This window comes from Bison bison, unplaced genomic scaffold (genome assembly GCF_000754665.1).
Source record: "Bison bison bison isolate TAMUID 2011002044 unplaced genomic scaffold, Bison_UMD1.0 scf7180017864256, whole genome shotgun sequence".
NCBI lineage: Eukaryota > Metazoa > Chordata > Mammalia > Artiodactyla > Bovidae > Bison > Bison bison.
Window position 1 is genome coordinate 2,492,705 of NW_011494828.1, and position 19,107 is coordinate 2,511,811.

Consider the following 19,107-nt stretch of genomic DNA (forward strand, 5'->3'; position numbering starts at 1 on the left):
GTGAAGAAGGCTGAGTGCTGAAGAATTGATGCTTTTGAAGTGTGGTGTTGGAGAAGACTCTTGAGAGTCCCTTGGACTGCAAGGAGATCCAACCAGTCCATTCTGAAGGAGATCAGCCCTGGGATTTCTTTGGAAGTAATGATGCTAAAGCTGAAACTCCAGTACTTTGGCCACCTCATGCGAAGAGCTGACTCATTGGAAAGGACTCTGATGCTGGGAGGGATTAGGGGCAGGAGGAGAAGGGGACGACAGAGGATGAGATGGCTGGATGGCATCACTGACTCGACGGACGTGAATCTGAGTGAACTCCGGGAGTTGGTGATGGACAGGGAGGCCTGGCGTGCTGCGATTCATGGGGTCACAAAGAGTCGGACACGACTGAGCGACTGAACTGAACTGATCTGAACTATGTGCCAGGCACTGTGCTCCACTGTTACATGTGTACAATACACACACGAGACATACAATTATGTAAGTGAATCGATATATATATAAAAGACCTAGGACAGTGCCTGGCACATAACAAGTGCTACGTGTTAGCTACTGTTGATGATGTCATTATGATCTCTCTTATTTCTCACCACAGCTCTAGGAGGGAGCCACTGTTACTGTGAGAGAACATAGTTGGTAAAAAAAAAAAAGGTGAAGGCAGAATTCATTTTTGCCATGGTACTGCTGTTAGGCAAATTTTAAAATGTATGTGATAGTAAATATATTTACAGAAATGTGAAAAGATATATTGTGCAAAAATATTTAATTGACTACAAAAGTTCTAGATAAGGAACCATACACTTAAGTGTAATTCAAACAATAGTAGCCTGCTATTTACTATCACAATCAATGTTCAACAGATACCTCCAACTTACCATGTTAATAGAAAAATGCATTTCCCATTTATTGTGAACAAGATATAAAACTACACATATACTACCATGCCAATTTTGAAAAGAGAGATACAGGTGATATATTTTAAAACACTAGACTGAAAAATACCCAAATATTCAGCCTAGAATCTAGGTTGTATTATGCATGATTTTTGTATTCTTCATTAGTAAAGGAAAAGATCATTCACATACACACACTCAGACATCCCTTGTTCAACATGAAATCTATTTTTTCCCCTCCTTGCTCTTTCTCCTGCATCCCTAGCCTGCATAATAGCTCCACAACCACCTGCCATCCCCCTCAGAAGTGTAGGAGCCACCCTGGCCTGCCCCCTCACCGTCCTGGGTGTGCCTGCTAGCTGCACCAGCTCCCAGCCTTGTACCTGGCCTGCCCCTCTCCCTTGGCCCTCAGAGGCAACCAGCCCAACCCACGCACTAAGGCCAAGGCCCGGCTCACCCTTGGTGTGCAGGAAGTCAAGGGCGGCAGCGACATCCCGCACCACTCGGCTGGCTTCTCGCTCATTGAAGTGCTTCTGCTTCTGGATATGGGCCAGGATGGAGCCTGAAGAGCAGAGGGGGCAGAGAGAGCTGTCTTTTCAGGCTCTAGTAAGAATAGTACCTTCTCAGAGGCCAAGTTTTCAAAAGTTTCAGGTGGGGACACAGGCTTACTCATCACTGAATGTCCAGCACCAGTGTGGTATCTGGCACAGACCAGGTACCAGCACAAAACTGGACTGAACAGAACTGGACAGCTATCTTCTGCACCTGTCTATGATGAGTGCAGAAGGGCAGATGTGGAGCAGATCTGGCTTCTGAAATCGAAAAGAACTAAAAGTGACTCTACCTGGGGCTGGGGGCCTCTCTAGAGGAACTTTTCCTCCCTTGCATCTGAGCTCAGGTCCAAACAAGAGCACAGGCCTTCAGGTGGAAACGCCACACCTCTACTGGTTGTGTAAAGGTCTAGAAAAAGGGAAAAAACTGCTTTCTCGCCTGAAATTTCCCATTTATTATTATTATTGTTGCTGTTATTTTGTTGGCAATGGCTAATATTTATTGAGTAGTTGCTCTGTACCAAGCATTATGTGGTATTTTTTAAATAGATTATCTTATCCTCACTGCAACTGGACATAAATGTACACAACAGAGTAATCCTCACTAACCTGAAGCCAAAGAAGGTTAAGCAACTTGTTCCAGATCATGTATCAGTAAATGGTGGCGTCATCAGGACTCGAGCCCAGTAAATCTGGCCCCGGGGCCTGGGCAGACCTCTCCTCAGCAGGACTTGTGGTTTGACTGCTTGGGGGATAGGATTCCCTGAGCCAACCAATCACTCTTTTTCACCCACTGAGTCTGGCCTCAGCAGAGCTGTGCTCTGAGTGATATGGCTACAGATGAAGCCGGCTGCATCAAGCATCTCAGAACAGGTAATTCACAGTGCTAGTGTCGCTGGGTGAAGCGGGGCACACACAGGCATGAGCATATGGCTTGGTTCCATGTGGTCTGTGCTCACCACTGGAAGCCAGAATTTCTGGCCTGAAGGTGCTCTGTGTCCTACAAATGGCACATGTTTACTTATTATCTCTGGCTTTTGAAGTGGGAAGAGGATGAAAGATCTTTCACTTGCCAGAGTAAACAATCAAAGGATCCCAATACACTGTGGAACATTCTGAGAAAACTGGCTCTAGGTTAAGTCTTGGGCTTGCTCAAGTCTTGTTTCCAAATTTGTTAAAAGGGAAGGTGAAGAGTATGTGTTTACAATAGCCCCCAGGACACCCAATTATTTTGATAATATTAACAGCTGACATTTATTAAACCTTTACTGCCCACTGGGCACTGAGCTAAGCATTTCACATGAATTATCTCATTTAATCTTGACAGTGTTCCAAGGAAGTAAGAGCTGTCATTTCCCCTATTTACAGATTACAGAGAGTACCATTTGGAAAGGTTAGATGACTTGCTCAAGGTCACACAGCTAGTAAGAGATGGAGCTCCCTTAACCACCTAGCCCCTCCCCGTGTAGACCTCCACTCAGCTCCAGACATCCTCCTTAACCTTCACCTTGCAAATGTGACCTAGGGATGGGCGAGTGATAGGGAGGGAAGGGGCTTCTCTATGTCAGAAAAGCAACTTAAATATATATTCCAGCGATCATGTGTGTGGGTGATGGCAGTAGCAGTGGTGGTCAAGAATGGCATCTTTCCATCTGCAGGATGGCACTTCTCAAGCCTCCTTTCTATCCTGGTCTGTGTCCTAAACAATGTGTCCCTCCTTCTCCTCTGGTGAGCCTTTTTGCACTTCGCAGTGTATGTAAAAGCTTCTGCCCCATAATTAATTCCATTAAATAGTGAATATGTCATCAAAACAATAGATTGATAAATTGATGATGAAATATATCTATATATGAGCCCTATTATAATAAGAAGGCATTTATAGAATGTACATACCAATGACATTCTAAGTCCTGCAAAATGCTAATTATCATCCTTCCCTCCGGCCTCCCTTCTCCCAAATCAAGGGCAGTTTTAAGTCCTTCATCCTTTTTATTAGCTTGACTCATTTTAGAAGTCTCTGGGATTCATGATGGATGATCACTACCCTGGGTCTTAATCAGAAGTCCGAACACACGCTCAACAGTAAGTACCTCCTTGCAATTTCTCAAAGACCAAGTAAAACCTTGTGTCGTCTTCAAAGAACTCAATCAGCTCCAAAATGTGCCTTAAACAGGGAAAAATAGGAGGAAAAGAAAAAAGGGAAAATGGTGTTATAGATTGAAGCTCACTTTTAAATAGACAAAAAAAAAAACCACAAACAAACAGATGCTCTGTAATGGACAGAAATCAACTTGAAATCAGAATGCTTATTAAAGACCCAGGTTTAAGAAGTAGCCAATGGTGTTAGCAAGATTCAGGTCACCTTATCTTTCCATAATGTTTAGTCTCTGGTGTTTTCACCAAGTCTGTGCTGTCAAACCCCAACCCTAAAACCCACTAGGTAGAGTTATAAAAAAAAGTCCCGGTCACATTAAACTGAATAAAATCTGCAGCCGACTGGAAGCAATTGCGGCTAATAACACTGAATAGTAGGTGTGTGTCCTGGAGGCAAGCAGCAAATAATTACTTGCCCTCCCTCTTGCCCATAAATCACGGGGCAGTATTTACATTGCCTGGAGAAAATGGAAACATCTGTCAAATAGACTTGGGGCCTAACGTGGGCACCGCTAGCCCCTAACTGCTAAGCGCTACTTAATGAAACGGCCGCATTCCCCGCCACCATAGCACTTGTGGCCTTCCCCGGTGAGCACTCTCTGTCTGCCTGAGCATTACTGCGCTCTGCCAACAAGGTCGTCTTGTAACTCAGTAGGGAAGCCACCAGCCTGGATATCAGAGGTGTTGGGGGCTTTTTTTCTTTTAAAGAATGAAATAAACCAAGTAGAGTCTGTAACGCTGAACTCAGAAGCTGCAGGGCTGAAAATAAAAATCTGTCTCTCATAAAAAAATGCTGACCACTTTGGGACAGACATCAGGCTTTTACTAGCCAAAAGGCGTCCGAATAAGATGGCCAAAATGGCCTAATTTGAAAGAAGATTGTAGAGGCAGTGCCTGGAGTTAAATCAACAGCAGCCCCCTTCTTCCAAGCTTAATGACAAAGCCATCAATACCGGCCACTGGCTCCCTGCTGACCCTGCCATGACAGGAGAGAGCGGGAAGCGGAGTCTTAGAGGTGACCCTGATTTAAAGCCACAGTGGGAGAGCCACTCATTCGGAGCTGGTGGTGAGCAGAATAAGATGGGGCTAGAGACCACCTTGGCCCAGTTATCAAGCAAAGAGTGTTAAACAAGGTTTCAGGACTCTTGGTAGTAGCTGAAAGTCAAAGTTGCTCAGTCATGTCCAACTCTTTGCAACCTCATGGACTATACAGTCCATGGAATTCTCTAGGCCAGAATACTGGAGTGGGTAACCTTTCCCTTCTCCAGGGGATCTTCTCAACCCAGGGATTGAACCCAGGTCTCCCACATTGCGGGTGGATTCTTTACCAGCTGAACCACAAGGAAAGCCCAAGAATACTGGAGTGGGGAGCCTATCCCTTCTCCGCGGATCTTCCTGACCCAGGTATTGAACCAGGGTCTCCTGCATTGTAGGTGGATTCTTTACCAACTGAGCTATGAGGGAAGCCCCAGTAGTAGCTGCACATATGTAAACATGCCAGAAAAAGAAAACAGCACAAATAGTCTCCATAGTTATCATCATCCTCATCTATTTACTAAAGCAGGTCCCTATAGATTTCTACTCGGCAACACTCAACCTACTTTCTACAGGTGCTTGCAAGAAATAAAACCTATTTTTTTCCCAAGCAGCCACTGATGCAGATTGCTCGCTCTTCTAACTTGCCTAAATTCCTGGTATGTACAGTATTTCAGCCTACACAGAAGACAGCTTCTTTGCTGCTGCTGCATCTCTCTGTCTCTCTCTGTCTCTTTTAAAAATTGTAAGATGGAAGGAGTTATATACAGTTGTGGGGGAAGGAGCAAGAGCTAACTGCTGGGGTTGGGAGATGGTGAGAAATAACCTCCTTTTCTGCAGCCAACCATCCCCCACAGAGAAGCAGCAAGTCACCTAACACTATACTCACTTGTTTCCTTGACACTGATAGAGCGTCTCCACCTCCCGAAATACCCTACTCCGACTGTGTCCTGCGTGTTTTTCGATGATCTGTGTGAAAAATAAAACTTGTCATATACACCCACCTGGTCAAAACACTCCCAACAGGTGCCCTCTGGCAGAGTGCAAGGCCAAATTCAGCCCAAATCCAGTGTCAAGCACAAGTCTGGAGTAGGCCATGGCGACGCAGGCACTGTGGTTCGGTCAGCAAAGCAACAGACTGGCCCCAGGACCTTCTAGCCCACCTGTTTGACTCTGGCCAAGTACATCACCATCGAAGCCTATGAGGGTGCCACCCCAGCAGCCCAGGGGAGACTGAGGCAGCCAGCAAGACAAAGAATCAGCTCTCCCAAGCTCCTATTCTGAAGGCATCTCTCTCTGCCTTAAGGCTAAGAACTTACAAGCTCTACTGAAGGATCTTCTAGTGCTGGAGGAAGAGCAAGGGGATAAGGGATACAGTAAAGAGGAAATAAAACTCCAACACCCAGCTCAGATGTCACTTCTGCAATTCTTCTGAGACCTTACCCTTTGGCAGGCATTGTATGAAGTCATTTAGGTACATAATCTCAGTTAATCCTTACAACACAATCCCGAAAAAACAGGCAGAGGTAAAGCATTTTGCCCACAGCTCTGCTAAGTGGCGGCACTGCCATTCAAGCCCAGAACTGCTTCTAAAGCCCTCGATGTCCAACATCCGCTTATATCCTACACAACTTTGCTCAGAGAACCTGGAGGCTCTGTCTCTCCAATGATGCTGTGAGCTGCTCCCCCTCCCCACCTATACCAGGAGATGCCTGGCAAGTACTGACTGAAGGAATGGGCCAGCCAACAGATGAGCAGGGGGTTTATGTGGGGACTGGCTTACTCTGCACATCTCACAGACCCATTCAGAGCCCCAGATCACTGCAGGTAGAGCCTATGAGCAAGTCTTCCACAGAGCTGGTACTGGCTGAGAGTCCCATGTGTGGGGTGGGCAGACACTGGGTCCTTTATCCCAAGACTGTCACCAAAGACACTTCAAGTGTCTCCAATATGTAGCAGCACACACATCTACAACCAAGTGTAATTTTCTAAATAAGTCCCAGTTGGTTAGTAGACCAATGGACTCCAGTTCTGAGCTGTCAGAGAGGTGTGATTCTGGGGCACAGAAGCTATTCAGCTTGTTCGTTCATCAAGCAGATCACAGTTAGGAAGAAATTCCCAGCAGGCAACTATCCAGCATAGCTGGATGGCATGATTTTCTCTGATGAGGTAAACAGCTCTTGCTACCAGAGATCATAGGGGTGTGCAAAACATGGAAAACTATAAGAAGTTACAAGGGAGGCTCAGGACCAGAATATCTTGAAATTCCATTCCAAGAGTAAGACTCTAGGATTCATCAGTTGGATAGCTGTTATGCAAAGCCCTAATAAAATCAAGTATAGTGGAGCCAGGCTGGAGAAGTAGCCCACATCTGGGGCACTTTCAAAGAACAGGAGAGATGTGAGACATGGGCAGCATTGCTGAAACTGAAGCATTGCCATGCCCAGGTCTGGTATTTGCCCAAAGATGCCAGGGAGCATGGAGGAAGGGCAGCCTTAAAGAAGTAGTTCTGTCATCCACAAATGTATTAAATATTTGACAATCAATTTACATTTACCCACTTAGGCATATTTTTAAAAATTATTTGAAATTTATACTGATCTGTTTAGAACAAGGAATCAAGATAATGCTTTTGCTACCACATGAAGCAACACTCCAGCAAAAAGGGCTGTGGCTTAGCAAAAGTGTTCTCCTTTATAAACCCATCTGGGACTATGACCATTTGGTTAAAAGGAGAAACATATCTTTCAAAAGCCAGTTTGGCTGGGTTTACCCATTTGAAGCAGCAATGAGAGCTGCTGGCTCAGGTAGATGTCTTGAAAACTTTGGTGGGTACCTGGATGGTTCAAATTAACATTGCTGGGGCCTGCCCCAAGTTTCTGATTCAGCAGGTCTAGGATAGAGTCAAATAATTTCTGTCTCTAACAAGTTCCCAGATCATCAAGTTGCGCTGATGCTGATAATGCAGGGACCATACTTTGAGAACCACTGCTTTAGATCCAACCCTTCTTTCATGTAGCGTCAGCAAACAGAAGAGCAGAGGGGCAAGGTGAGCCACTCTGAGGTCATGTAGCTGGAAAATACTTCTCCTGCCCCAAAGCTGAGCACTTAGTCCTTGTCAACACACTGTTGTACATCACTTGTACAGCATCTTGTAAACTGTGAAATGTTTCTGCCTCTACCAGTTCATTTTTGTTTCCATCTTCATAACCACTCCATGAGATTGGAAGGATTGGTATAATTATCTTCCTTCTAGAAGTGTGAGAACTCAGACTCAAAGAGGTTCAATGACTTGTCCCAAGTTAAACAGTAGTAGTTTGTCAAAAAAGAGATTCAGATAGGCCTTCTAATTCCAAATCTGACTGTTTTCTGAAGCTGACTTCATTCACCAGAGGCACTGCCCTAAGCACTTTACACATATTAACTTATTTAAACCTCACAACAATACCATATAGGTTCTATTATTACACTCATTATACAGATGAAGAAACTGAAGGACAGAAAGGTTAAGTAACTTGTCTAATGTCTCACAGCAAGTAAGTAGAGAAATTACCGAATCCAGTGAGTACAGCTTTGGAGCTCCCATTCTTATTAAGCCACTATGCTGTGAAATGTAAAATGTATCTGGTTTAGGACAAGCTGGGACTCACTATCTGTAAAGTAAAGCCTGGCATCTATATGAGACACTCACTTTGACAGCATACTCGTTGCCATTCTGCAGGCTCACGGCAACTTGAACTTTGGCATTGGCTCCCTCTCCCAGCAGTTCAGAGGTCAGCTTGTACACATCTAGAGGTGAAATGGAGGAGAAGCATAACAAGATGAGTCACCCCTTGCAGAAAAGGAAAGAAGAGCAGCGTCACTTGGCTTCCCCTGTCTGACAGCGCAGGTGCTCAAGGACCCAGCAGTGCTCATTGATGAGAAAGGCCACTAGTGCTGCCGGCTGCCTTGGGACTCAGCTTCACGACAAGCAGGTCTCAACACAGGATCTTGTTCCTCATTTTAGAGATGAGGTCAGTGAAGGGGGTTCAATTCAGCACATGCTTCCCAAGTACCTACTGTGTGCCAGACAACTTGTCAGACTCACAATAGGGACAGAGTGAGGAATAAAACATAGTCCTTGGCCTTTGAGAGTCACAGTCTGCTGGGGAAGACAGACAGGTAAGTACACAAGTGACCCCAGAATAAACCAGAGAAGGACAAAACACAGTAGGAAAAAAAAGAGCAGGGGAAGGGGAAGGTTAAATTTGCTCAGTGGATCTAGGGGATCCTCACAGAAGGGATGTGATCTGAATGGACATCATTCATTCACTCACTCATTTGTTGAGCACCTACCACACGACCAGTGCTAGGAACTGGTGATACAAAGGGGAATAAAGCACTGCTTTATTTTATACCACACATAGTGGAAGTCACTGGAGATTTCTGAGAAGTTTCCAGCAGTTGCCCACAGGAAACAGGAGAGAGAAGTAAGATGCAAACGGATGCCTCGAGGTTTTTAGAGTGCTGAGTCAGAGCGATTCTAACACAGCAATAGCTCTGGGTCAAAAGTATATTTAGGTGATCTCCCAGGCCCACAAAGAGCACAAGCTCTCTGAACCCCTTCCAAAGGAAGCCACAGCTCCATCAAGGTCTCTGCTGAGCTGACCTCTTCCTCCCCTGGCTACTGTTCTTCAGCTTTTTCCTCTAAAGGTAGCCTAGCATTAAAACCCGCAGAATACTGTTAACCATGAAATTAGATTTTATCACTTAGTTATGAGAAACTCCATAATTGCACAAGTCATCTGTGAATAACAGGAAATACTCTCTTGTTCATTGAAAGAGAAAGACCTTTTGATTTGGAAACTATTCTAAAACCCTTGGGACTTGTGTTCATTCCCCACCCTCACCCCCTCTGCCATACACAGACTATTGTTAAACACAAACAGACAAAACCTTACACTAAGCACCTTCTTGGTTCCATCACTGTTTGGTTTTACAGCTATTTGGATTTTAAATGACATGCTTCTCTCACAATGGATACTTGGAAAGTAGCAATATTCCTGACTTATAAAGGGTTTGTTGTAGGACCACGCTACAAAACAATCAATTCACTAGTTACGTCTGTAGTGCTGGAAAGAGGGACCATACAGGGAAGCTATTTCAAGTCTCACAATGAAAGAAACAAAAGTAGATGCTGGGGGTCACTCTGTCATTTCTTGGTTACTCCTAGGAACAGCAACTGAGACTTGCAGGTGTGTCCAATGAGTCACTTCATCCCGTCCAGTGTCCAGTGATAACAGGACCAGCTCCGAGCCTGGTGCCTCACACACAGTGTTCAAAATGTTTGATGACCTGATCATGTCCCCTGAACACAATATGCACTCTTTCAATGGAGTCAGAGTCATCCAGCACAAATGGCTGCAATCTCTAGGAGCTAAATTCTCTGTTGATAGAAGGTTTAACTTTCTTTCTTTCTCTTTTTTGTCTGGCCATGCCACATGGCTTGCAGGATCTTAGTTCCCCAACTAGGGACCAGGCCAAAGTAGTGAAAGTGCGGAGTCCTAACCACTGGACTGCCAGGGAACTGCCTAGAAGGTTTAAGTTTCATTTGCAGCCACGGCCTTTGATGTTTCATCTTCCTCTGCCATGGCTATTCTACCTCTCGGCAGCTCCTCCAAGACTAGCTGAGGGAAAGATTACATCTGAAAAGGGGCTGAAACCTACCAGGCGACCTTGCTCCATGTGCAACTGTGACAGGCTGCCTTCTGTTCCCTGATGAAGCGCTCAGACCATTCAGAGGAGGCCCGTGCATCACCTGGGAGCTTTTCCCATCCTGGTGCTCTTTCTCTGTCACGCCCTTTCTATAAACCATCTCATCTTCGTCTTTTTTTTTTTTTTTAATTTTCTCAGCTTAAAAATGTATTAGTCAGCTAGCGCTGCCATATCTAGATACCACCGACTGGGTGGCTTAAACCACAGAAATGTATTTTCACACAGTTCTGGAGGCCATAAGTCCAAGATTCGAGGTGCTGTCAGATTTGGGGTCTATGAGGCTTATAGATGCCACCTTCTTGCTGTGTCTTCACATGGCTTTTTCTCTATGCTCATGTCTCTCACTCTTATCCTTCATGCCTATCACACGGAGAAACATGAAGCTGGCTCTAAGATCTATACTCAGGGCTACCAGGATGCTGGCATACTTGGGGAGTCAACGACCCAGCTCTAAGAGATCAAAGAGAGTGACCAACCTTCAAACTTTCCTGGCAAGGAATCAGTGGCCCGGGCCTTCCGCTTCTTCTTCTTCCTCTTGTCACTTTCTGCAATGGGAACGGGTTCACTGCTACCCATCTCTGGGAGAAGAGAGGAGATGGAAGGGAAATATCACTGGACTGATCAAGCTATAAGTAAGTTCACTAAGAAGAAAGAGGAACAGGGAGACCCAGGAGCTTTACACACGTAGCTTTTAAATATCTATGAGGACTATTGATCTGTTTTGACCCAGGAGGCAAAACTAAAGGCAAACCATTATAGGAGATCATTAACTGTGGAAAGGAATTCAGACAGATGGGCTAGATTAAAATCGGATAGCAGAAGCCTGCTGTAACCAAGCTCATTAGCACATGGATTTAGATGTGCCCCCAAACTGAGCAATGAATCCATAAGCAGAATCCTACCTGTGACATCTTCCAGCCTCAGCACCAGAAAGGTAGGACCCAGGGAGCTAAGCAGAAAGGGAGACGGGTTTGGGAGGGCAGTCCATACATTGAAATGACATGCTCAGTAACACTCCTGTGGATGTGCAAAGGATTCAAAAGGCCCTCAGTGGAGACTGCTTCTGTATAGATACAACAGGGCAGGGGTTTGGTTTGAGGGTGGCCCTAAATTCCTTCATGTCCAAGAGCACAGGCTGGAGGGCCTGTGAGGCCTGGGGCACACTCTGCCTCCTTAGCTCCTTATTTCAGAGGATGCAGGTAGGGTCCATTCAGAAGTCTGCCGTTAACAGGTCTACGCTGTGTTGCTGGATTCAGTCATTTCACAAAAACATTATTATCTCTCCCTGGAAGGCACCTGGCTCCCCACCTTAAAGGGAGGATTTGTGAGGCAGACATTTAGACAATGGACAGAAAAGGGTAGGGCCAGAGAAAATAAAGCAGGAGACTGAGAGGGGGAAAGAGAAAAGGAGGAATAATGAACCAGTGGCCAATCATAGTCCTGTTTCTAAGACACTCTAGTAAGGGCCTTCCCCTGTTAAAGATAAATTACTTATAGAACATGTCATGCCCTTGATCCAGAGTGGAGCCTTAATACTCTTTGCCTGCAGTTAGAAATAATAAGATTTCTCTCAAGTCTCTGGGTCTAAATCCCCACCAGGGTGATTAAACCTTTACATCCTTCTAAAATAGAGGCGCTCGAGTGCTGATGGGGTATACAATGTGAGAGACTTTTAGACCAACCTTCAATAAACACAGGCTTGGGTTGTTGGATTTCTTTTTTTTTTTTTTCCTGAGATTTTGAAATGGAAGCTGGCTCTTTGCCCACTGAGGGGAAAGGCCCACTCTCTTCTCAGAGGACCCCAGTTGAACACGATCAGAAAATTGGCAAGTCTGCTCAGGAAGACTGATTAGAGCCTAGGCATAGCTACTGTACACCGTTCTCAGAAGCAAGTATGCGACAGCCATTAGGAGAAAGCACATAGAACAATGGCACGTTTCAATAGCACAATCCAGGAAAACCTAGCTAAGCAGCCAACTGTCTGACAGCTCAGTGGAGGTGCATTCTTCCTTCCTTTTTAGGATCTGCTGACAGCAGACTTTCATTTACATTTTAGAGTACAGATAAACACGTGAAAATAGGAATCCACAGAGGATCGCCACTACTCTAGTTGAGAGCTTCAAGCACAGGATGTATCTGGACACTGCAACATGCTATGAATTTCAAAGAACTGAACTTAAATATTAGCACCCCAAGATCCATCCTCCCAAAGGGAGACTAAAAGGAAAAGAGATGCCCAACATAGTGAGAAATTCTACAGAAATAAAACACAGGGTCACTTATCTTCAGGACCCCAGGAAGGGGGCGCTGGCCAATGGGACAGCAGGCTGAGGAGGGACCACTGTCCCTCTTGCCCTGCCCTTGTGTGCAGTCCAGTGGCAAGCCCCTCCCACCCCACCCCACATCTATTTTCTCACTAGCACTGCGAGCCAAGTGCAGAGTGGACAGATCTCGGATTCACTTCTCTTTTTCCTTCCCCTGTCCACGCTCTGAAGGAGGGCTGAAGGACAAGCAAAACAGCCCAAAGGCAGCAATGGAGAGGCGCAGCAGGAGAGCTGGCGGCGTTATGGTTCACGGGGGACGCTCAGACATACTTATGACTCTAGCTAGAAAACCCCGTTAGTCGCAATTTATACTTGGTTTTCACCACAGCAGGGCTGAGGGAGCCGCTCATGGAAGCAGCATACCTCTGACGCACTGCCACACATGCGATATAAGATTTTATGGCTTCGCACACAAAAAGATAGAGTACCTGGTCTATTCTGCATGGAATCCAATGGAAGAGGGTATGCCAGAAGGGACAGATGGTTAAGACTTTCCTTGGAAACAGAACTTGTTGAAGGAGAGTTGTTTTTGAAACTAGGAAGAAAAAAATGTAGGAAGGCAGTGAAGTGAAAAAACATATTTAACTCCCCTGTTTACAGTGGGGGGTGGGTAGGGCAGGAAGTGGGATGGAGACATGTCATCATCTTACAAAGGGCTGAAAGCTCTTTACCTGGAGCCTGTCCATACACTGTCTTGGGACCTTAGTTTATTATGTGTGTAATCATTTGATAAAGGCTTCCTCAGGGTGCGAGGCTCCACAATCAAGCTGGTCCTTGGCTCACCTCCTTTCCTTGGCCTAAGAACTCCTCTCAGCCATCAAAGCCCAGCTCAAAAGTCTCTCCTCTCTTATAATAAGTTAAGGTTTTCACAAATACTTTGGAAATCTATGCAAACAGATTACTGTGCTGTACTGTGTTACTGTACAGAACTCAAATAGGGTCCTCCACCCACTGCTTCCAAACACCCTGCTAGCAGCTAATACTAGAGCACTGGTTCTATTTGGCCTTGAGCTCTCTCCAACGTCCTAAAGGCCAGGGCTGTCTTCACCTGCTCACCCCTGTGTCTTCTAAGTAAATCATGGTGCAGTGTCAGATGCATACCAGGCATCAGAAAATGTGCACTAAAATAAAAATGATACGAGAGGACACACATCCTTGGGCTTAGGTGCAGGCCTGTCACCAGGCCCTCTAAGTACCAAGTGTACACACTGAAAGAAATACAGGGACACCTTTGCCCTGTAGGCAGCACAGAGAATTCATTCACTGAATTCCCTGAAACACTCCCTCTCAACAAAGCCCCCTGACTGAAAGGTCCTTAACTTTCTAGCAAGAAGCCTGTCTCTGCTATACGATCAGCTCATGTGTCTGCTATTTCAGAGGGAGTGAGCACTTCCTTCACGTCTGAAGACAGACCTCAGCTAGTACTTCACTGCCTCCAGCCCTCGCTTTCTTCTTGGGCAAGGCTTAGGGGTCCACTGCTCGTGTACCAGTGGAGGTGAAGCTCGAGAGGAAGCACACTGCTGACAGGAAAGGCGTGTGGGCTTGGCGTTGGGAGACCTAATGACAGTTCAGTTCAGATATTACCAGATGTAGCACCAAGACCAAGTTACTTTGCCTCTTCAAAGTACCAGTTTCCTCATCTACAGATTAGGTTTAAAAATAATACCTGCCCTTTCCAGCAAGCTATGAAGACCCAGTGTTTTACATAAGATAAAAGTGTTTCAAAAAACATGTGTATGCATAAGTCTGTATGCACATACACAGAGGAGAAAGACTAGACAGAAGTACATAAAAATGTTAAACTATTACAATCTGAAAGTGTTGATTATGCACCAAGCACAGGTATTTTACATACATTATCTCTAACTCTCACAATAATCACCAAAGGTAAGTACTTCACTGTATTTCAAGTGAGGAAATTGAGGCTCAGAGGTTAAATTATCTGTGAGTGTTAGTTGCTCGGTTGTGTCTGATTCTCTGCGACTCAATGAGCCTGCCAGGCTCCTCTGTCCATGGGATTCTCCAGGCAAGAATACTGGAGTGGGTTGCCATTCCCTTCACCAGGAGATCTTCTCAACCTAGGGTTTGAACCCAGCTCTCCTGCATTGTGGGCAGATTCTTTACCATCTGAGTCATTGAGGGAAGCTAAATTATCTATTGAATGCCAAACATCTAGTTAGTTGTTTAACTGGAATTCAAACTCAATGCTGCCCTTTCAAGTCCAGGTTGTGTCTGGTCTATAGCAGTTTTCTCTGTGTGATGGGGTGATTTTTATTTTCTTTATATTTTTCAGTATTCTCCAAATGGTACCAATGATGTTTACTATTTTATTTAGTGCTATTACTGTTTCAGTCAAGTTTTTATTTTTCAACAAAATATACAATAATATTCTCTAACGTACATTTGAATTTAGTCTGTACGGCTTTACAAATTATACCTAGATTTCTTTATATCAAAATTCAACATTAGGTGGAGAAAAAAACATTTCATGAATTCTGGTGCCTTGAATATATCATTTTTATAATTATGAAAAACAACAAATACCATTTTAATTTTTATTTTTATAAATACTATTTTTTAAAAGGAAAAACTTTGTGGAAAAAAAAAAACCAACTCTAAAATAATGCATTGAACACTTGTGTCTGAGATACACCCTTTTAAGTCCTGGCTCTTTACACTGTGTGAGCTTTGGTAAATTGCTTAGCTTCTCTGAGGATCAGTTTCTTCATATACAAAACAAGGTCAGAGTAAGGCCCCCGACTCTCTACATCAACAAGAATTTTCTGAGGATCAAATGAAAAATGAGAAGTGAAAGCACTGCTGACTTATTCATTCAACAAACACTATATTTATTGGGCACCTACTGGCTGTCCAGTGCTAGACACTGAGAACACAAGAGAAGACACAGTCTCTACCCTGATGGAATTTAAATCCACTGGAATTTAAAACCATTCTAATTCAGTGGGATAAGTACTATGACAGGGGAGCACCAGGTGCTGTGGAGCAGAAGACAGGCATTTAACTCAGTTTGGTCACTAGAGGAAGGGACAGCTAAGCTGACACCTGAAGGATGATGCTGAAGGAAGCAGCCAGGTGGGGGCTGGGGAGAGAGATAGAGGAGGTACACGGCCTGCAGAAGAGGCCGTGTGGCCAGCTAGTGCCACAGCAAGTCATTTAGGCTGGCTGGAGTGCAGAGGACGTGGGGAAGTGGTGATAAGTTAGTTGAAGGGGTGAGCAGACGCAGATCATATGCAGTCTCTCTATCATAGTATCATCACCATCACCAGTTTATGTGTTTCTATGCCTCGGCTTAAGTTTATCTTGCTTTCTCCATTAAAATAAGAGGAGGGATGCATAGTCTCCTTTCTTTGTAAAACACATTATCAAGTGGAAGTGTAGTAGGTTGGATCATATAAAGATATGATCCAACCACCAACCTAGTTCCTGCATGTGGAGAGGGCCCAGAGAACTCACAGAGCGCAAATGCATTGAGGGGGCTTATCCCGTAGGACTACAAGAGTCACAGATACTCCTGACATCCAAGTACCCATCCACTGTTCAGCCCACAAGCTGACCTTGAGGCCCAGCTTCTGACAGAACTGTGTGATTTCTCCACGAAGTCTTAGGAGCCACACTGCCCCCAAAGGCACCAGATCTGTTCTCCACCTTTCGGTACAGCTTAGAGAGAACTAACCAGCACAAACATCTGGTATGTGACACCAAAGATGATCATTTTTCTCCAAGAACATGACTTTGCTAGCTAAGTCGGCTTGGCAAACTTAGTTCATGCTCCTCTCCCATCTACCCTAGAATTCTTGTTAAGGTCTATAATTCACTTTCCAACCTGTGAGAGTAGTTCCCTTAGTCACTGCAGCTTTCTAGAGAATGAACAGTGGTGACAGTAAGCTGCTGAGGATAATTATTCATTCAGCTGTCTTCCCAGTCATCAGCTGGCTAAGGGCCCCCAAACGAATGGAGAACTAAGAAAATGAAAGGAAACTGAGGAAATGAAAGGAAGGGTGATGGACACTCCTCAGGAAGAGGCTGAGACTAAGGAATCTGGGCAGAGGATGAGGCAGGGAGGAGGAACTGGGGAGCCTGGCCTGGAACATTTACTTCTCTGAAGTAGTAGTAACAGTAGTAGTAGCAGCACACACACCACACTGACTTGATGCTTACCACACGCCAGGCAAAGTTCTGAGCATTTTACAAATACCACAGTTTACATAAACTGACTTACTCAATCGTTAGAACTCTATAAGGTAAGTATAATTATTATACACATTTTACAGATGAAGAAACTGGGTACAAACAGATTAAGTAATCTGCCACAATTATACTGCCAGTAAGTGGCAGAGCTGGGATTTAAATCTAGAGAGTCTGGCTCAGAATTCAAGCTTTTAACTATTACAGTATATTTAAACATGAATGCTGAAAGGCAGAAGGGGACAGGCAGCCAGAGTTAGCCAGGTGCCAGACAAGAATGCTTTTATCTAGAAACCTTAGCATGGAGCCTCCCCTCCGATGTGCTGTGAGCTACTGATCCTCTCACCAGCTGAACAACATCACTTTTTCTTGTACTATGATGTCAAAAACATTGGGCGGCTCTAGCTTACATAAAACAAGGTCATGACTTACCACATTATCATTATTAATCTAAAATCTAACTACCCAGAAATTTCCTCTCCCTTGCTCTCACTGAGGCAGTTTTGTATTTTGTGTTTTGGCCTGTTACAGGATGAGTTACCAGCCAGTCCAACTACGTTATTCCATGGCAGTTCTGATATCAGGACAAGGCTACTGTATTCTTCTGTCTGACTGATTAGTTGGTTGATTTGGTTTCTGGTGGTATCATTACTATGTAGGGGACAAGATCAAGGGAAGGGCACACTCAAATGGAAGTCAAATTTAACACATGATGGATGAAAGGAGCACCTTGTGAAATCAGCTTGTCCTGATCAAAGGACAGCCTGTGAATGTGATTCCAAGGGTCTACAGTATTTCACAGGTTTGCCCCAGTGTCCAGGGTGCAGCGAGGCTGGGCAGCATTATGCAGACTGCAGCCTACCACTCAACTACAGTGAGGCCCACTAAGGCGCCAGTGGGGTGATGATTCACAACAGGCCTCAACAGGGTGGGGATGGTAAGATTCCCAGGGGCAAAAGGTCTAGTTTCAGGACCATCTTCTTCCTCTGTTCTGATTATGGGCTCATATGTAGCCTTCAGAGCTGTCACTGCATCATCTGGTAGAAGGAATGAGAACAGGAAAGGTGGAGGGGGTAAAGGGAATGTGTACTTAAGAAATGGTAAACAGGAAAATAGAACTACCATATGACCATACTTGGGTATTTTTCTGAAGAAAATGAAAACATTAACTTGAAAAGATACCTGCCCCCTAATGCCCACAGCAGCATTATTGACAATAGCCAAGATATAGAAACAATCTAAGTATCCACTGATGGATAGGCAGATAAAAGAGTGTGAGATACATACACACATACATATATTCACACAATGGAATAGTATTCAGCCATAAAAAAATGACATCTTTCAATCTGCAATGATACAGATGGTCCTTGTGGGTATTAGGCTAAGTGCAATAAGTCAGACAGAGAAAGACAAATACTATGTGATTAGTGAATGTAACTTATATGTGAAATCTTAAAAAAGAGAACAGACTGCTCATTGCTAGAGGTGGCAAGTAAAGGGTGGGTAGTCAAAAGGTACAAAATTCTAGTTGTAAAATAAATAAGTCATGGGATAGAATGTGCAGCATGGCAATTATAAGGGCTTCCCTGGTGGTTCAGTCGGTAAAGAGTCTGCCTGCAATGCTGAAGAGCCAGGTTCGATCCCTGGGTTGGGAAGATCCCCTGGAGAAGGAAATGGCAACCCATTCCAGTATTCTTGCCTGGAGAATTCCATGGACAGAGGAGCCTGGCAGGCTACAGTACATGGGGTGACAGAGTGAGACATGACTGAGCGACTAACAGACGTCTAACACAGGACAACTACTCTTAATAATACTGTATGGTCTATTTGAAAGTTGCTAAGAATAGGCCTTTAAAATTCTCATCACACACAAAAATTCTGTAACTGTGTACAGTGATAGATGTTAATGAGACTTACTGTGGCGGTTGTTTCACAAATATCAAATCATTATGTTGTACACCTGAAACTAATAAAATGTTGTATGTTGATTACGCCTCAGTTTAAAAAAAAAAAGTAGCAAGCAGGAGTAAAGGACTGGATTTGTGTGAGCAGGACAGTATAAAGAGCCGGTCAGCTCACCCAAACTTATTAATACAGCCCACAAGGCCCTTCAACATCTGGTGCCCATCTACTTTCCAGCCTCACCAACCTTTAGTCATTTATTCTTTCAAGGAAAAATGAAGAATGGCTAAATCA

At 44.5% G+C, this 19,107-nt stretch overlaps 1 protein-coding gene across 3 annotated transcripts in view; it reads right to left on the bottom strand.

Moving 5' to 3' along the window:
- The window catches only part of MKNK1 (MAP kinase interacting serine/threonine kinase 1), a 45,479-nt gene that overhangs the window by 14,579 nt on the left and 11,793 nt on the right, over window positions 1-19,107 (bottom strand). For 2 of the 3 annotated variants that reach the window (XM_010847882.1, XM_010847880.1), the window contains exons 3-8: window positions 13,131-13,237; window positions 10,855-10,956; window positions 8,316-8,413; window positions 5,514-5,593; window positions 3,526-3,599; window positions 1,342-1,446 (exon numbers count right to left, since the gene is read on the bottom strand). In XM_010847882.1, coding sequence (XP_010846184.1) covers window positions 1,342-1,446; window positions 3,526-3,599; window positions 5,514-5,593; window positions 8,316-8,413; window positions 10,855-10,956; window positions 13,131-13,146 — 475 coding nt within the window. In that variant the 5' untranslated portion in view covers window positions 13,147-13,237. The remainder of the gene's footprint in view (window positions 1-1,341; window positions 1,447-3,525; window positions 3,600-5,513; window positions 5,594-8,315; window positions 8,414-10,854; window positions 10,957-13,130; window positions 13,238-19,107) is intronic. The other variant, XM_010847881.1, reaches the window with a different exon arrangement.